The sequence below is a fragment of the Scyliorhinus torazame genome, chromosome 13, assembly GCF_047496885.1.
Source record: "Scyliorhinus torazame isolate Kashiwa2021f chromosome 13, sScyTor2.1, whole genome shotgun sequence".
Classification (NCBI taxonomy): domain Eukaryota; kingdom Metazoa; phylum Chordata; class Chondrichthyes; order Carcharhiniformes; family Scyliorhinidae; genus Scyliorhinus; species Scyliorhinus torazame.
Genome location: NC_092719.1, coordinates 164,666,562 through 164,682,376, shown reverse-complemented (window position 1 = coordinate 164,682,376; position 15,815 = coordinate 164,666,562). Strand labels below are relative to the sequence as shown.

Here is a 15,815-nt window from a genome sequence, read left to right as displayed (position 1 = left end):
TTGGCAGTCCGTGTTCAAAATGTTAATGTATTGACTGAACATTCACAATATACTGGAAATTACGCCGCATGCAGGTGCAGCAAGTAATTTGGAAGGCCTTTATTACACGTTGGAAGAAGTATAAAAGTGGAGAGATATTGCTGCAACTATTTGGGCATTGATGAAACCACACCAAGAGTGCTATGTACAGTTTTGATCACCCTTCTTGAGGAGGGACATATTGGAAATAATTCCAAGAAGGTTCACTATGGTGATTCCTGTGGTGAAAAGGTTGTCTTATATTGAAAGATTGTGCAGTTTAGGCCCATACTCACTGGAGTTTAAAAGAATGAGAGGTAATCTTATTGAAATATATAAGATTCTGAGGAAGCTTAACCAGTAGTTGCTGAGATGATGGGTGGGATTTTCTGGGCCAGCCTGCTGTTTGATTGTCTGGTTCTGCCGAACTTCAATGGATGTTTACCTGTCCCGCCGCATCCTCCACAGTGGGCCCCTCCATGGCAGGGCTGGAAAATCCTGGCCGCTGTTTTCTTTCATGGGGGAATCTAGAACTGGGGGGCACAGTTTTAAAATAAGGGGTCAACCATTAAGATGGAGATGAGGAGGAATATATTCTTTGAGTTACTGGCGTTTGGAATTCTCTATCACAGAACTAAATGGAGATTGGGTCATTGAATATATTCAATGCTGTTAGATGTATGATTGACAAGCAAGTTGAATGTTATGGAGAGCAGGCAGGAAAGGCTACTGGTGCAGTAGACTCAAGGGTCGAAATGGCCGACTTCTGCTCTTATGTCTTTTTCACCTATCTTGTGACCTTAGTTCTTCATTTTGCTCGTTTTATTACGCTTCTTCTGCTTGCCTTTGAGGGTTAAAAAAAATACCTGTTTCCAACTGTCATTCACCTGTTGGCCAGCTCAGTACAAAGTCAAGTTAATATAAATTGAGTGAAAAGTGAGCCCACTTGTCCTCCATGTTTACAATTGACCAAAACAAATGTTTCCACCTGTTTGTTAGAAATGTGGTGTGTAGAAAACAATCTTTCGCATTTGGCGAAAGTTGCTATGCTGACAACATTATTGACCAAAGGCAAATAAACCCATTTTCTTTCTGAAGACTGAGAAAGGTACAGAAAGTATTTTAATAATCATTTGTAATTCCCAAGAATCCTGACTTTATCGGGTTTCCTTTCTCCAAATCAAACTGGTCAATCAGAGCTTGCTTTGTATTTCAGACATGTTTAGAATTTAATTTTGAAAATTAAAATGTAATTAAATATAATTTTATTTCTAAGTTTTAGTATTAAGATTGATTTTTCCATTGGGAACATCTTGCAGTACGTGTGCATTTAACCCCAACCATTTACCCTCTGTAGCCAGCATGAGTAGGAGTTGGGCATGGCATTGTGAAACAGTTTCAGTGAACATCAGACCTTTGTGACCTTCTACAGAATGAGAAGTTAAAAGTGTAGAAATGTATAAACAGCAATTGCACTGTTACTGTCTACATTCTGTTTGGAAATGGATTACAGTGCAGCAAAAGACAACAACTGTTATTGTATACATTCATTTTAAATACCAGATTAACAATACATTTAAAATGCACCTTGTTTTATTTAGTTGCCTGTTTTCATGTCTGAAATCGCTAGCCGGCTTTTCTTGTTTTAATTGTTTCCATGGAAACATCGGGTACTTGTCAAAAGCAGAAACACTTGAGAAGCGTGTGCCTGAAAGTAAATTATCATACAAGACAATATGGGCGGCTTCATGGTCTTGATAACAGAAATCATTTTCTGACCTGCTTTGAGTGAATTGACATTGTTCCCTCAAGTATTTAAGACACAGGCTTCAATTTAATTTCCCTAAATGTTACTTTTATTTTGAAATTGCTCGACAGATCCAAGCTAAATTATCCTCTAAGTAATATAATCTTTGGGGTACTTCTAATATCTGTGGTAATGGATATCAATTCTGTCTGGTTTCTATAGCTAGTGACATTCACCCTTTTCCTTTGGTTCGCCCTGGCCACAAATTGTGGCTCGCTCAGACAGTAGAATCATTGGTGACAATATTTCAGTTGCACTTGACTAAAAATAATTGTTACCAACTTTTGAGTTTGATTTCTTCTGCGGAAACTAAAAGCTCATTGCAGTTAATGCACTTTGACGATTGAATGAATTCTGTAAGCATACAGCTTTCAGCTTTAGTTCTTGTATTTTTCTTTACTGAGTATATCTTAATGCAAGACGGATCTAGTCTTGTGTTTCATATGGTGGAATTTAATGTCCAGGTTCCTCGGTGGAAAGTTTGGAGAGGGACGTTCAGTCTGGCGGGAGGGTGCAGAGTAGGGACACTGCTACCTTCCCACCTCTACCCAATTGAGTCAGATATGGGAAGGTATATGGATAGCTTTCCTGCCTTGACACTTATCAAGGCCCTTAAGTGGGCAATTAATGCCTACTTAAGGGCCTTATCCCACCGTCTCTGGTATTTAACCATCAACAGAGAGGAGAGTCACCATGTGGGTACCTGAAAAGTGGGGTTCCAGATTGTCCTTCATTCAAAGACAATTGGTGCCTGATTGAGGGAACAAGCAATAGGAAGGGGAGCCGCCCTCTTTCTTGCGACTCTCAAACCTTAGCTGGCAACCGTTACCCTGCCTTCAGTCAACTGTGGCCTGGGTCTTTCATCGATCCGAGGCCTCTCCCTGGATGTTTTAAAAGCAGTAGCCATCACTCGTGGTGACACTGATGGGAATGGAGAGTTGCCACCAACAGAGGCGATAAAGCTCCTGCTGCTCCTGCAGCATTAAATGGACAATATTAAATTCTACCTATGCGGCAAGATTCCCCCCCCCCCCCCCCCCCCCCCCCCCCCCGTGTGATGTTTTGCCTCCTAATTGGCAACTTTCGTGTCGGCCATTCAGTTAAGGATGGGGGCATATTCCTGTGGCTGCGGGACCAATCTGCGTAGTGAAGACCTGGCAGTAGCCACATGGACAGTGAGCATGCTGAGGCAAACAGGAGACTATGAAGGTGCCTCAAGATAATGGCACCCTCTGAGGAATCAGTCTTTTTTAAATCATTTTGGGGGCCACACCTGACAGTTCATCAGTGTGTATGGGCAACCCCTCCACATGGCTGTGGCCCTCTGGCATCCAGTGCTCTGGGGTCCATGGGTGCAATAAAGCAGGTCTCACTGACACCTTTGGGTTCGGCAATCAGCAAGTGCCTGCTCCCATGCTGTGACGATCTTGTTCCCCTCACTTGGCCTTTAATTGATCATCAGTAGCGACCTGTTATTTCCAGACAGTTGGCCACTACCGTTCACCTGCCTCTATTAAGACCACCCGTAGGTGGGGATGTACTGATGTTCTCACCTGAAAGTTTGATCCTGGTCCGACCTTTAAACCTACCTCTGATGGACCGAGAAGATTCCACCCATTATTTCTGCACCAAATGTGACAGGAAAGAAGTTGAGTATCTTGCTATCTAAAAAAAGGGAAGAAGTTCAGAATATAGTTTGTACAGGAAGTTAGATACGTTCTAACTTGTAAATAATGTGTTGCAGCAGCCATATACATTGGGGTGAAATGATTTAACTGTGACTTTTCTAATTGTGTCTCAGTAACAGCATGCTTGGGGTTACAAGAACTGAAACTAAATCTGAATTTCATGGCATTTGGTACTAAATATATTGTTTTTCCTTTAGGGAACTATGGACCGGAAAATTGGGCCACATCTTACATCAATTGCTCTGGCATCAAGCAGTCCCCAATTGATATTGTAGATCAGAAGACTCGTGAAAAGGATGACTTGCAGAAAATCCATCTTGAGGGGTTTGAGATTGAGTCCTCTAATAGGACTCGTATGAAAAACACTGGAAAGACAAGTAAGTTTGTTTGCAAAGATAGCTAATGCTTTTCTGGCTATTTGAACTTCCACCGAATGTCTGGGGATATTTAAATGAAATCGAGCATGAAAGGAGCTAGTGTGGCAAGAAGCTAAAGCAACATAAAACATTACACTCAAAACTATTTGATGGGAGTGATATCCCCTTGATGAAATAAAACTTGTACAGGTACAATACATCGATGATTTTTATTGCAATATATTATACTGTCATAAATTTAGGTTGCTGAACTACTTCAAGTGGCATTCCATAAATTAATTTTGTTTTAACGTCATTTGTGTAAGCAAACCCTCTGCAGCAGTTTAAAAGTCAGTTTGATTTCTTGGCTACAACCAGTGCTTACCCCAGTGACTCAGGAAAGACCGTTGGGAGCAATGCTTGTGGCAGGCATGCACATTGTGACAATTCAGTCTTGCTCCCAATACTCTTAACTCATGTTCACAGCAGAACAGTAGTACCCCTTAAGCAGAGCTTTGTCTCATAAGAACCTGAAACTTGCGGTTTTTCTCATAACACAAATTGAATAGCATGCCACAGGATTAACAACTACGTTTTCTCTGCACTGGAGAAGGGTTGTTCACTATGTTCTCCTGTCCACAGGTGGTGATTACCTAACTGTTGGGCTAGATTATTCAGGTTAAAACTAAGTGGTCAGTTTATGTAAAAATGAAATAATAACAGATGAGCAAAAAAACACACCAAATAACTACTAAAATTGATTGCATAATACATGCACTGTTCAACGATTTCCAACTGAGGGTTCAATGTAAATCACATGATGAATATGCCCCATGGGAGACCACCTCACATGAACACAGGTAGTCAAACACAGGTAACAACTCCTTCGGAAAAACATTCTCAGATTGTAAAGATTAGATTCAACGCCCAAGACAATTATGAAATACTGGCAGGATATACCATGAGTCACATCATTAGGAATCTCACCAAATCCGAAGATGAAATTGAATTTTAGCTGGAATGATGCTTCATTGATGGTTCAGCTATTGGGAGATAATGTTGGGATTTTGACCCACGAATGGCGACATGGGGGCAAAATCCCACGAGAGTCAAAGAACGAGAATCTCGTTAGTGAGATCTCGTAGCCCGATTGTCCCCCGTTCCCCCACCATTGACAGAACGAGATTCCTACCCAGGAAAGTCAGGAATCTCATTTAAATAGATCAATGTCCAATTAAAGGGCTTTCCTGCTGTTTCATCCCCCAACATTGGGATCTCCCATCACGTCAGCGAGATTTACAGGTTTTTAAAAATGGGAACCCGAGAACGGAACCCACCAGAAGCGCAAAGGTAAGTACAGCTCCCGGGCGGAGAGAGCGGCGCCCTGGCATCCCGATCTCAGAAATCTCGAAGTTGCCAGCTTTTTCTGGCCCTGCCCAGCAGTATGAAGGCATGAGTCACGCCGCCAGATTTATTTTCTTCCAAGAGCTACTTTTCTTGCCTGAGCTGGCACTTAGAAGAAAAAAGGGATAATTTTGCTGAATGGGTTTTATTTCTCCCAATTTATATGCTTGAATATACTAACATTAAAAAAACGAGGGGTAATTTATGATTTTAATTAGATTTTGAATGAATTCAACAAATCCAGTGTGGAAAACTGGGCAGGACATATGCCTGACCCTAACCGTGAAAGCATAGGTTTGTCTGGATATCTTTGTTGTTTTTTTGTCCCATCATCGAGACAAAAGAACATTACGGGGGTAATTTTCATCTCCACCTTTTGCGCAGTCAGCTGGCCTCTTTTGGCAACTGGCCACTTTCTTCTCCATTGGAATCGAATAAAGTAAATCAGGCAATTTCAATAATGAGAAGTTCACTGCTTAAATGATGGAGATGAAAATTATCCTCCTATATCTCAGCCACAGGATAGCTGACAGTAATTTTAAAATGGAATATTCTCTTTAATGATATACAACAGTAAAATGTGGGTGTTATACATGGGTGGTGGCAATAGGTGAGACTGATACCCCACACTGTATGGGTTATTGCCTTTAACTTTGTTGCTCTGCCTTGGTTACTTTACTGCTTTGGAAAATGGAAAAATAAATGGGCTAATAAATGGGCTAATAAACCAGGATTAGATATGTAGCATTATTTGTCAGAATGTTGCAAGTTTTGTGCATTATACCAGCTGTGATTTAAAAAAAAAAAAAAAAAAAAAAAAAAAAAATTTTTTTTTACCAATTGGAGATATGAACTAGCTCGGCTAGGGTATTAATCAGATAAGAAAAAAAAAATCAGATTCCATACTAATCTTTACATTGAATGTTTCATTTTATTCCATTCTCTTGTATCTCTTGAGGAGGTGTCACAAGCATGAAGCAATTTAAGTTCCATTCGGGACAAAATGTTGAATATGTAAAACATTAATACAAATATACCTCAAGTACTTGTAGCAATTTTCAGCAACTTATCTGCTATAAACCTTTTGGTAGTGAACTTTGAGTGTAAACTTTTAAAAATCCATGTACAGTGGAACTATAATTGCCACAGAATACCAATGTTAAATGGTATTGGAAAATGATTCAGGATAGTGCTGAAATAGACTTAAAAATATCAAAACTTAGCCAGAATTGTAATTCTGTGCTTTTATGAAAGGAAATATGTGGGTATGTTTACTCGAACATCCTGTTTACTTTGCAGCTTTACTGTCAGTGTCAAACTAAACAAGGCAGCACAAATGTTTTTCTAAGTAAGAAGCGTGCGCGATCAAAAAAAATGATGCTGGCTTGTATCTCATTGTCCCAAAGACAACACAAATAACACTTGTTGGCAGACTCTGGTGGGCTGTGATTTAAAGCTCTCCCACCCACCTTGTACATCATAGAATCTCAGTAGTGCAGAAGGAGGCCATTTGGCCCATTGAATCTGCACCCACCGTCCGAAAGAGCAGCCGAGCTAGACCCACTCCCCGCCCGATCCCCGTAACCCTACCTAACCTGTACATCTTTGGAGACTAAGGGGCAACTTAGCAAGGCCAATCCATTCAAACTGCCCATTTTTGGACTGTGAGAGGAAACCCACGCAGACACTGAGAGAATGTACAAACTACACACGGGCCACCCAAGGCCAGAATTGAACCCGGGTCACTGGTGCTGTGAGGCAGCCATGCTAACCAACGTGCCCCATGCCACCCTTTGCCAGTGATGCGATCATGCAGGACTTTTATCAGCTAGAGATGAAGATAGGTCAGTTGCTTACTTGTGAACCAGGTGCTTTAGAAACTGGGTCTACAAGATAACACTCTACAGCACCAAGAGCTGCAGTTGACATAATAGAACTACTTTTCTGAAGCAGTTTCACAGTGTAAATGTGACATCATGATTCGTAAATATGACTTATCAGTGAAATTACATCCTTGGCCCTTTCCAACCCTAAAATCCAATTTTTAAGCAAATTTATTTTTAAAATACAGTAAAAACATAAGGGGGGAAAGTTTTACATTCTAGAGATTATGTTCGATGGCATGTTGGAAAGTTGCTGTGTTTCTTGCTGGGCAGCGGGGCGGGTTGCTCACCTGCAATCTTCGACTTTTCAGCTCATTAATTATACATCAGCAAGGAGCTTGGTGAATCTTGTGGTGAGCGGACAATTCACTTACCTCATGGGGGTCAAAGGTCTTGCCGCCATTTTTAAAGGGCATCCAAACACATGTTCACTTATTGCAGGCTAGGAGCTCCACATTACTCCTCCAGAGTCCTTGCAGCCACAGTTCATATTGGAGAGGCTTGCAGATGTGAGCAACCATATCCCGGGACACATGGTAGCGCCTCTGGTACTGCCTTTCATTCATCTCCAGATAAGAGCAACACCGGTGATCCACCCATGGTCAGGCCAATGCTTGCCATTCCAGTGTCCTATGTTCGCCAGCCTCTTGACCCTGCTGCCTTTTACTGGTCAGGCCTTTGCTCCTCATGGCCCTCCAAAGGGCATGGTTGGTGGAGGGCAGCCCACCCGTGACTCCACATCCCCATCCTCCTTCATCCTGCTTCAATTCGCGACAGATCTATCTTCTCTTCATCTGGATGAGGGCCATTACCAAGGCAGGGTTGCCTTGAGCCTGCATCATCGACACCTCAATGGATCTTTGAACAAATTGAAGTGATATATTAAATGAACATGCTCTTCACAGGTTTCCCACCATCTCAAAGTCAGTAGACCAATGCTAAGCTCTTCTCTTGGCCTCCGTCTAGTCATGGCATCTTCACCCAACCCCTTACAGGTAAAGGACATTCTGGAGGACCAGAGATGGGGTGTTCCTCCCTTTCGTACATTAATTCATTTGAAGGCATTGCTCTTTGACTGCAGTGATGAAAGCCATGTGCAAGAAGCTTCACGCAGAATTTTTTCCAATTGTCTCCACTACCCTCGAGACTCTGTAGAAAGACCTTTGGCTTGGCAGCATAGAAAAAGTAACTGCATGACCCTTTGTCAACCAGGACCATTCCCCCAGGAGGATGGAGATTTGGAGTTACGAGTTGGCTGCCCCCCACCAACTGTGCCCCTTGGAGGCATCCCATCTCCTTTTCTCCCTTCATCCCTCCCTCTGACTGCAGCCAATGGCAAATGGAACAGAAAGAAATAGCAGCTCCCTACCTTATTGTGATTTTGGTGTTATGAGACCTATGAATTGGGAACAGACCTGCAGCAGTGCAGGCTTTATCATAGAGAGGAGAACACAAGTGAGTATATTTGACATCCAGTCGTCTCCGAGTTATTCTGGTGTCTGTTTAGTTGGCCACTTGTGCTGACCTTGGACTCCAACCCACCCATATAGACCCACCTCCCACCTCAAGGATCTCACTCACTGACTGATTAACTTGAAATGAAATGAAATGAAAATCGCTTATTGTCACAAGTAGGCTTCAAATGAAGTTACTATGAAAAGCCCATAGTCGCCACATTCCGGCGCCTGTTCGGGGAGGCTGGTACGGGAATTGAACTGTGCTGCTGGCTTGCCTTGGTCTGCTTTCAAAGCCAGCTCTTTAGCCCTGTGCTAAACAGCTAAACTGATCATGGTCAAAATCAGTTTGATGGTGTGCATCACCTTTCAAACTCGTTCCACACCTACCGCCGTCCCTCTGTGACCCATCGATTTCCCCCCATCACCATTGAACCACCAAATAGCACTATTCCTTCCCTCTCTTGAACTTCTGGACCTTATTACAATCCATATCAACTGCCTTTCATCCCTTCAGAACTGACTCCCATGACTGTGACTGTCCCCATACCCACCCTGACCCTGTCCCCTCCCATTATCCATGCCCCCTACCTTGTCCCCCTCTGTGATCCACCCAATGAAACCCTCAGTTCCAGGCTCTCACCTTAGACCTGCCACCTACTGAATCCCATTCCCCTCTCTGTCTGTCACTGTTCCCTTCTGTCACCAGTATCACAAAATTACAAAACTGTAATGGTGCAGGAGGAGGCCATTTGGCCCATAATGTCTGTACCAGCTCTCCAAATGAGCATCATGGCTTTGTGCCCTTTCCCTGCCTTTCCCCTCAAACCCTACATATTGTTTCCAATCAAGTAATCACCTATTGCCCTCTTGAATGCATCGATTGAACCAGCCTACACCACACTTTCAGGCAGTGCATTTCAGGCCTGATCTACTCATTGCGTGAAAAGATAATCTCCCATCACATTTCCTTCTTGTGCAGGTCACTTTAAATCTATGCCCTCTCGTTCCTGATCCTTTTACGAGGGGGAGCAGTTTATCCCTATCTCCTCCATCCAGACCTCTCATGATTTTGAACATCACTATTAAATCTCCTACCTCTTTCTCTCCAAGGAGAACATTCCCAGCCTCTCCAATCTATCCTCGTAACTGATGTTTTTCATCCCTGGAACCATTCTTGTGATTGTACTCTGCAATCTCTCCAATGCGTTCACACTCTTACATTCCTGTGGCTTCTGAATTGAAGTTCAGCATAATCGCAGAGACACACAATGCAGAAGAGGCCCTTCGGCCCATTGAGTCTGCATCGACACATGAAAAACACCTGACCTACCTAATCCCGTTTAACAGCATTTGGCCCATATCCTTGAATGTTATGACATGCCAAGTCTGTCGGCATCACCACACTACTATATTCTACAAGAAAGAAATGGAGTAAGCTGAGTGACACTGAAGTAGGCACTTGAGAATGGATAATTTTGAGGCATTTTCATTTCCACACCCTTGTATCCTTCAATGTGTTTGAAACTTGTGCCATTTTATGCAATTTTTGGGGGCCAATCGGAACTAATTGAAACTGAGAGCGGGATTTTCCATTCATGTTTTCAGCCAACGGAATCGGCATAGGAGCGGAAAATCCCTCACGAGGCCCAAAACGTGATATATGCCAGTGGGATTTCCTGTTGCGATTGTCCCACCCTCCACCAATGATGTAATGGGAATCTCAGTGTTGAAATACATGCCAGGGAGCAGTGTCACGGGGGCAGTTCTGGGGGTGCTGTTTTGTGTGGAGTGCAGAGGGAGGAGTGTTCTGTGGAGGTTGTTTTGTTGGGTATGGGGGTTGGTGTTCGAGGGGAGGTTCTATTTTTAATTTTTTGTATCACGGAGCCCTTTAAAAAGGGTGGCCCAATCTTTAAAATGTTAAGTTGTCGGCAAGGCAGGCCCCATCAGCGTAATGTCGTCGGATCGGCCCCCTCACCGTTTTTCACCTACTTCCCTGACAATACAGGGGAAAAAGCTGCTGTTGAGCCTGGGGGCTTAAAAATGGGAAATTTCTGTCCTGAATTTCGCTTAATAGCTATGATTTTTATCTTTCCTGACAAAATTTGAAACCTGGTTCCAGATGTAAAAGAACTGTCTCCTAATCTTTTGTACAGTCAAAGTTCAAATTAAGGATTCAAAGTAAAATGAAAAATAATAACTAGCTATTTTTTGATTTTGAACCTTTTTTTTTAGGTGTGTGTTGACAATTAACAGTAACTATGCAAAAAGATTGATACATCTTACCCCAACTACTGACTTAACCATCATTTGTGGAGTTGTGATGCTGTAATGAGCATGTGTTATGGGCCAGGGTTTAGAGAACCCCAAAGTGTATCATGGAGTTCACCTGACCCACAACTTTTAATAGATTGTGGTATGGGGAGCACACGGCCCACTCGACAGGTGTGGTACAGCAGAAATGGAAAAGTATTTTTAAAAGCAAAACAATGTTTATTCTATGAACTCAAGTTAACCTTTTTAAAACATACAGTGAACATCTTAGCAACCATCAATTCAAATACAACCCCCAAAGAATACAACATGAAGTAATCCTTTAAGCTTTCCTTTTAACATCCATAAGACTTAAAACACCTTTTATCAGAAGCACATTAGGTTTACATTCACTACTGAGAACATTTATAATTCTTTTTTTAAAAAATATATTTTATTCAAATTTTTTTTCGGCCAAACAAAACAGTACAAAAATGTTTCCCTTTTTACAACAATAAAACAATATAAATAATAGTGACCGTTTTTTAACAAATAAATAAATAATATATAAACTAAATGGCAACTGCCATAACAAAATATTAGCTCTCCCAAATAATAAAGTCAAACAAGCTAATATACATATCCAAGTAAAAATATCCATACAAAAACACCCCTGAGGACCCCCCCCCCCCCCCCCCCCCCCCGGTTGCTGCTGCTACTTTCCCAGTTCCTTTGTCGTTCTGCGAGATAGTCAATGAATGGTTGCCACCGCCTGGTGAACCCTTGAGCCGAACCTCTTAGTGCGAACTTTATCCGTTCCAGTTTTATAAACCCTGCCATGTCGTTTATCCAGGCCTCCACGCCCGGGGGTTTAGCTTCCTTCCACATTAACAATATCCTTCGCCGGGCTACTAGGGACGCAAAGGCCAAAACATCAGCCTCTTTCGCCTCCTGCACTCCTGGCTCTTCTGCAACCCCGAATATAGCCAACCCCCAGTTTGGCTCGACCCGGACCCCCATCACCTCCGAAAGCACATTTGCCACCCCCACCCAGAACCCATGCAGTGCCGAGCATGACCAAAACATGTGGGTGTGGTTCGCTGGGCTTCTCGCGCATCTCCCGCACCTATCCTCTACCCCGAAAAATTTACTGAGCCTTGCTCCGGTCATGTGCGCCCTGTGCAAGACCTTGAATTGTATCAGGCTAAGCCTGGCACACGAGGACGAAGAGTTTACCCTGCGTAGGGCATCTGCCCACAGCCCCTCTTCGATCTCTTCCCCCAGCTCTTCTTCCCATTTTCCCTTCAGCTCATCCACCATGATCTCCCCCTCGTCTCTAATTTCCCTGTAGACACCCTACCATCCCCCACCCATGTCCCCGAAATCACTCTATCCTGAATCTCCTGCATCGGGAGCTGCGGAAATTCCCTCACCTGTTGCCTCACAAAAGCCCTCAATTGCATAGACCGAAATGCATTCCCCTGGGGCAACCCGTATTTTTCCATCAGCGCTCCCAGACTCGCAAACGTCCCGTCTAGGAACAGATCCCTCAGTTGCACAATCCCTGCTCTCTGCCATGTTCTAAATCCCCCATCTATTCTCCCCGGGACAAACCTATGATTATTCCTTATCGGGGAACGCACCGAGGCACCCGTCATTCCCTTATGCCGTCTCCACTGCCCCCAAATTTTCAGCGTTGCCACCACCACTGGACTTGTGGTGTATTTCTTCGGGGAAAACGGCAACGGCGCCGTCGCCAATGCTTGTAGGCTGGTTCCTTTACAGGACGCCATTTCCAGTCTCTTCCACGCCGCTCCCTCCCCTTCTCCCATCCACTTACACACCATTGAGATATTGGCGGCCCAATAATAATCGCTTAAGCTCGGCAGTGCCAGTCCCCCCCTATCCCTGCTACGCTGCAAAAACCCCCTCCTCACTCTCTGGGTCTTCCCAGCCCACACAAAGCTCATAACACTCTTCTCAATTTTTTTGAAAAAAGCCCTCGTAACCATCACCGGGAGGCACTGGAACACAAAAATAAATCTCGGGAGGATTACCATTTTGACCGCCTGCACCCTACCCACCAGTGACAGGGTCACCATGTCCCATCTCTTAAAATCCTTCTCCATCTGTTCCATCAATCGTGTTAAATTAAGCCTATGTAGGGTTCCCCAGCTCCTGGCTATCTGGATCCCTAAGTACCGGAAATCTCTTATTACCCTCCTCAGCGGCAAATCATCTATTCCCTTGCTCTGCTCTCCCAGATGCACCACAAACAACTCACTCTTCCCCATATTTAATTTGTACCCCGGAAAATTCCCCAAACTCCCTGAGTGTCCGCATTATCTCAGGCATCCCCTCCACTGGGTCCGCAACATACAGCAATAGATCATCTGCATACAATGATACCCGGTGTTCTTCTCCTCCCCTGAGTACTCTCCTCCACTTCCTAGAGCCCCTCAGTGCTATGGCCAGCGGCTCAATTGCCAATGCAAACAGTAACGGGGACAGGGGACACCCCTGTCTTGTCCCTCTATAAAGACGGAAGTAGTCGGACCTCTGCCTGTTCGTGATCACACTTGCCACCGGGGCCCTATATAGCAGCTGTACCCATCCAATAAACCCCTCTCCAAAACCAAATCTCCTCAACACTTCCCATAGGTAGTCCCACTCCACTCTGTCAAATGCTTTCTCAGCGTCCATCGCCACCACTATCTCCGCCTCCCCCTCCGGTGGGGGCATCATCATCACCCCTAGCAGCCTCCGTATATTCGTGTTCAGCTGTCTCCCCTTAACGAACCCAGTTTGATCCTCGGGACCACCCCCGGGACACAATCCTCTATCCTTGTCGCCATCACCTTGGCCAGGAGCTTAGCATCCACGTTCAGGAGGGAAATAGGCCTGTAAGACCCGCACTGCAGCGGGTCTTTTTCCTTCTTTAAGAGTAACGATATCGTCGCCTCCGACATAGTCGGGGGCAACTTCCCCCTTTCCCTGGCCTCATTAAAGGTTCTCGTCAAAAGCGGGGCCAGTAGGTCCATGTATTTCCTATAAAATTCCACCGGGAACCCATCCGGTCCCGGGGCCTTCCCCGCCTGCATGCTCCCAATCCCCTTCACCACCTCCTCCACCTCAATCCGTGCTCCCAGTCCCGCCGTCTCCTGCTCCTCCACCTTCGGGAATTCCAGCCGATCTAGGAAATGCGTCATTCCCTCCTTCCCTTCCGGGGGCTGAGCCTTATACAGCCTCTCGTAGAATGCCTTAAACACCCCGTTCACCCTCTCCGCTCCCCGTTCCATCTCACCTTCCTCATCCCTCACCCCACCTATCTCCCTCGCCGCTCCCCTCTTCCTCAGTTGTTGGGCCAGTAACCGGCTCGCCTTCTCTCCCTACTCATACTGTACTCCCTGTGCCCTCCTCCACTGTGCCTCTGCCTTGCCCGTGGTCAGCAGGTCAAATTCCATATGTAGCCTTTGTCTTTCCCTGTACAGCCCCTCCTCCGGAGCCTCTGCATATTGCCTGTCTACCCTCAGAAGTTCTCTCAACAGTCGCTCCCTTTCTTTGCTCTCTTGCTTCACTTTATGGACCCTTATGGATATCAGTTCCCCTCTGACCACCGCCTTCAGCGCCTCCCAGACCACTCCCACCTGGACCTCTCCGTTATCATTAAGCTCCAGGTACCTTCAGATACACCCCCTCACCCTTAGACATACCCCCTCATCCGCCAACAACCCCATATCCAATCTCCAGAGTGGGTGCTGCTCCTTTTCCTCTCCTATCTCCAGATCTACCCAATGTGGAGCGTGGTCCGAAATGGCTATGGCCATGTACTCCGTCCCTGTCACCTTCGGAATCAGTGCCCTTCCCGGGACAAAAAAGTCTATCCGTGAATACACCTTGTGAACATGGGAGAAAAATGAAAACTCCTTACTCCTAGGCCTAATAAATCTCCAGGGGTCTACTCCTCCCATCTGCTCCATGAAGTCCTTAAGCACCTTGGCCGCTGCCAGCCTCCTCCCCGTCTTAGACCTAGACCGGTCCAGCCCTGGATCAAGCACCGTATTGAAGTCTCCCCCCATTACCAACTTTCCCGCCTCCAGGTCCGGGATACGCCCCAGCATACGCTTCATGAAGTTTGCATCATCCCAGTTCGGGGCGTATACGTTCACCAGAACCACCGCCTCCCCTTGCAATCTGCCACTCACCATCACGTATCTACCCCCACTGTCCGCCACTATGGTCTTTGCCTCAAACTGTACCCGTTTCCCCACTAAGATAGCCACCCCTCTATTCTTCGCATCTAAGCCCGAATGGAACACCTGCCCCACCCATCCTTTACGTAGACTGACCTGATCTGTCAATTTCAGGTGCGTCTCCTGCAACATGACCACATCTGCCTTTAAGTTCTTTAGGTGTGCGAGTACCCGTGCCCTTTTAATCGGCCCATTCAGCCCTCTCACGTTCCACGTGATCAGCCGGGTTGGGGGGCTCTTTACCCCCCCCCCCCCCATGTCGACTAGCCATCCCCTTTTCTAACCCAGCTCCTCACCCGGTTCCCACGTACCCGTATATCCCACCGACGGTGCTCTCCCGTCCCGACCACCCCGCCCCATAACAGCTCCCCCTTCCCCTTAGCAGCAGCAACCCAGTTAACTCCCCCCCCCCTCCCCCCCCCCCCCCCCCCCCCCTCCGCTAGATCCCTTTCTAGCGTAGTTGCACCCCCCATGTTGCTCCCAGAAGTCAGCAAACTCTGGCTGACCTCGGCTTCCCCCGTTTGTCCTCGGCCCCTCATTGTGCGAGGCCCCCTCCTTCCTGCGTCCCCGTTTCCGCCACAATTACCATAGCGTGGGAGCAAAGCCCACGTTTCCCACTCGGCCCTGCTCCTGATGGCGCAGTTCCCTTCTCCTTCCCCTTTCCTTCCCACCGGTGCCCACAGTTCCCCATACTCTTCC

General features: G+C 45.6%; 1 protein-coding gene across 5 annotated transcripts in view; it reads left to right on the top strand.

Annotated features, from left to right (window-relative positions):
- LOC140388345 (receptor-type tyrosine-protein phosphatase gamma-like) overlaps positions 1 to 15,815 on the top strand; it is a 1,184,455-nt gene that overhangs the window by 522,681 nt on the left and 645,959 nt on the right. For all 5 annotated transcript variants that reach the window (XM_072472367.1, XM_072472365.1, XM_072472362.1 and 2 more), the window contains one exon: positions 3,711 to 3,890. In XM_072472367.1, coding sequence (XP_072328468.1) covers positions 3,711 to 3,890 — 180 coding nt within the window. The remainder of the gene's footprint in view (positions 1 to 3,710; positions 3,891 to 15,815) is intronic.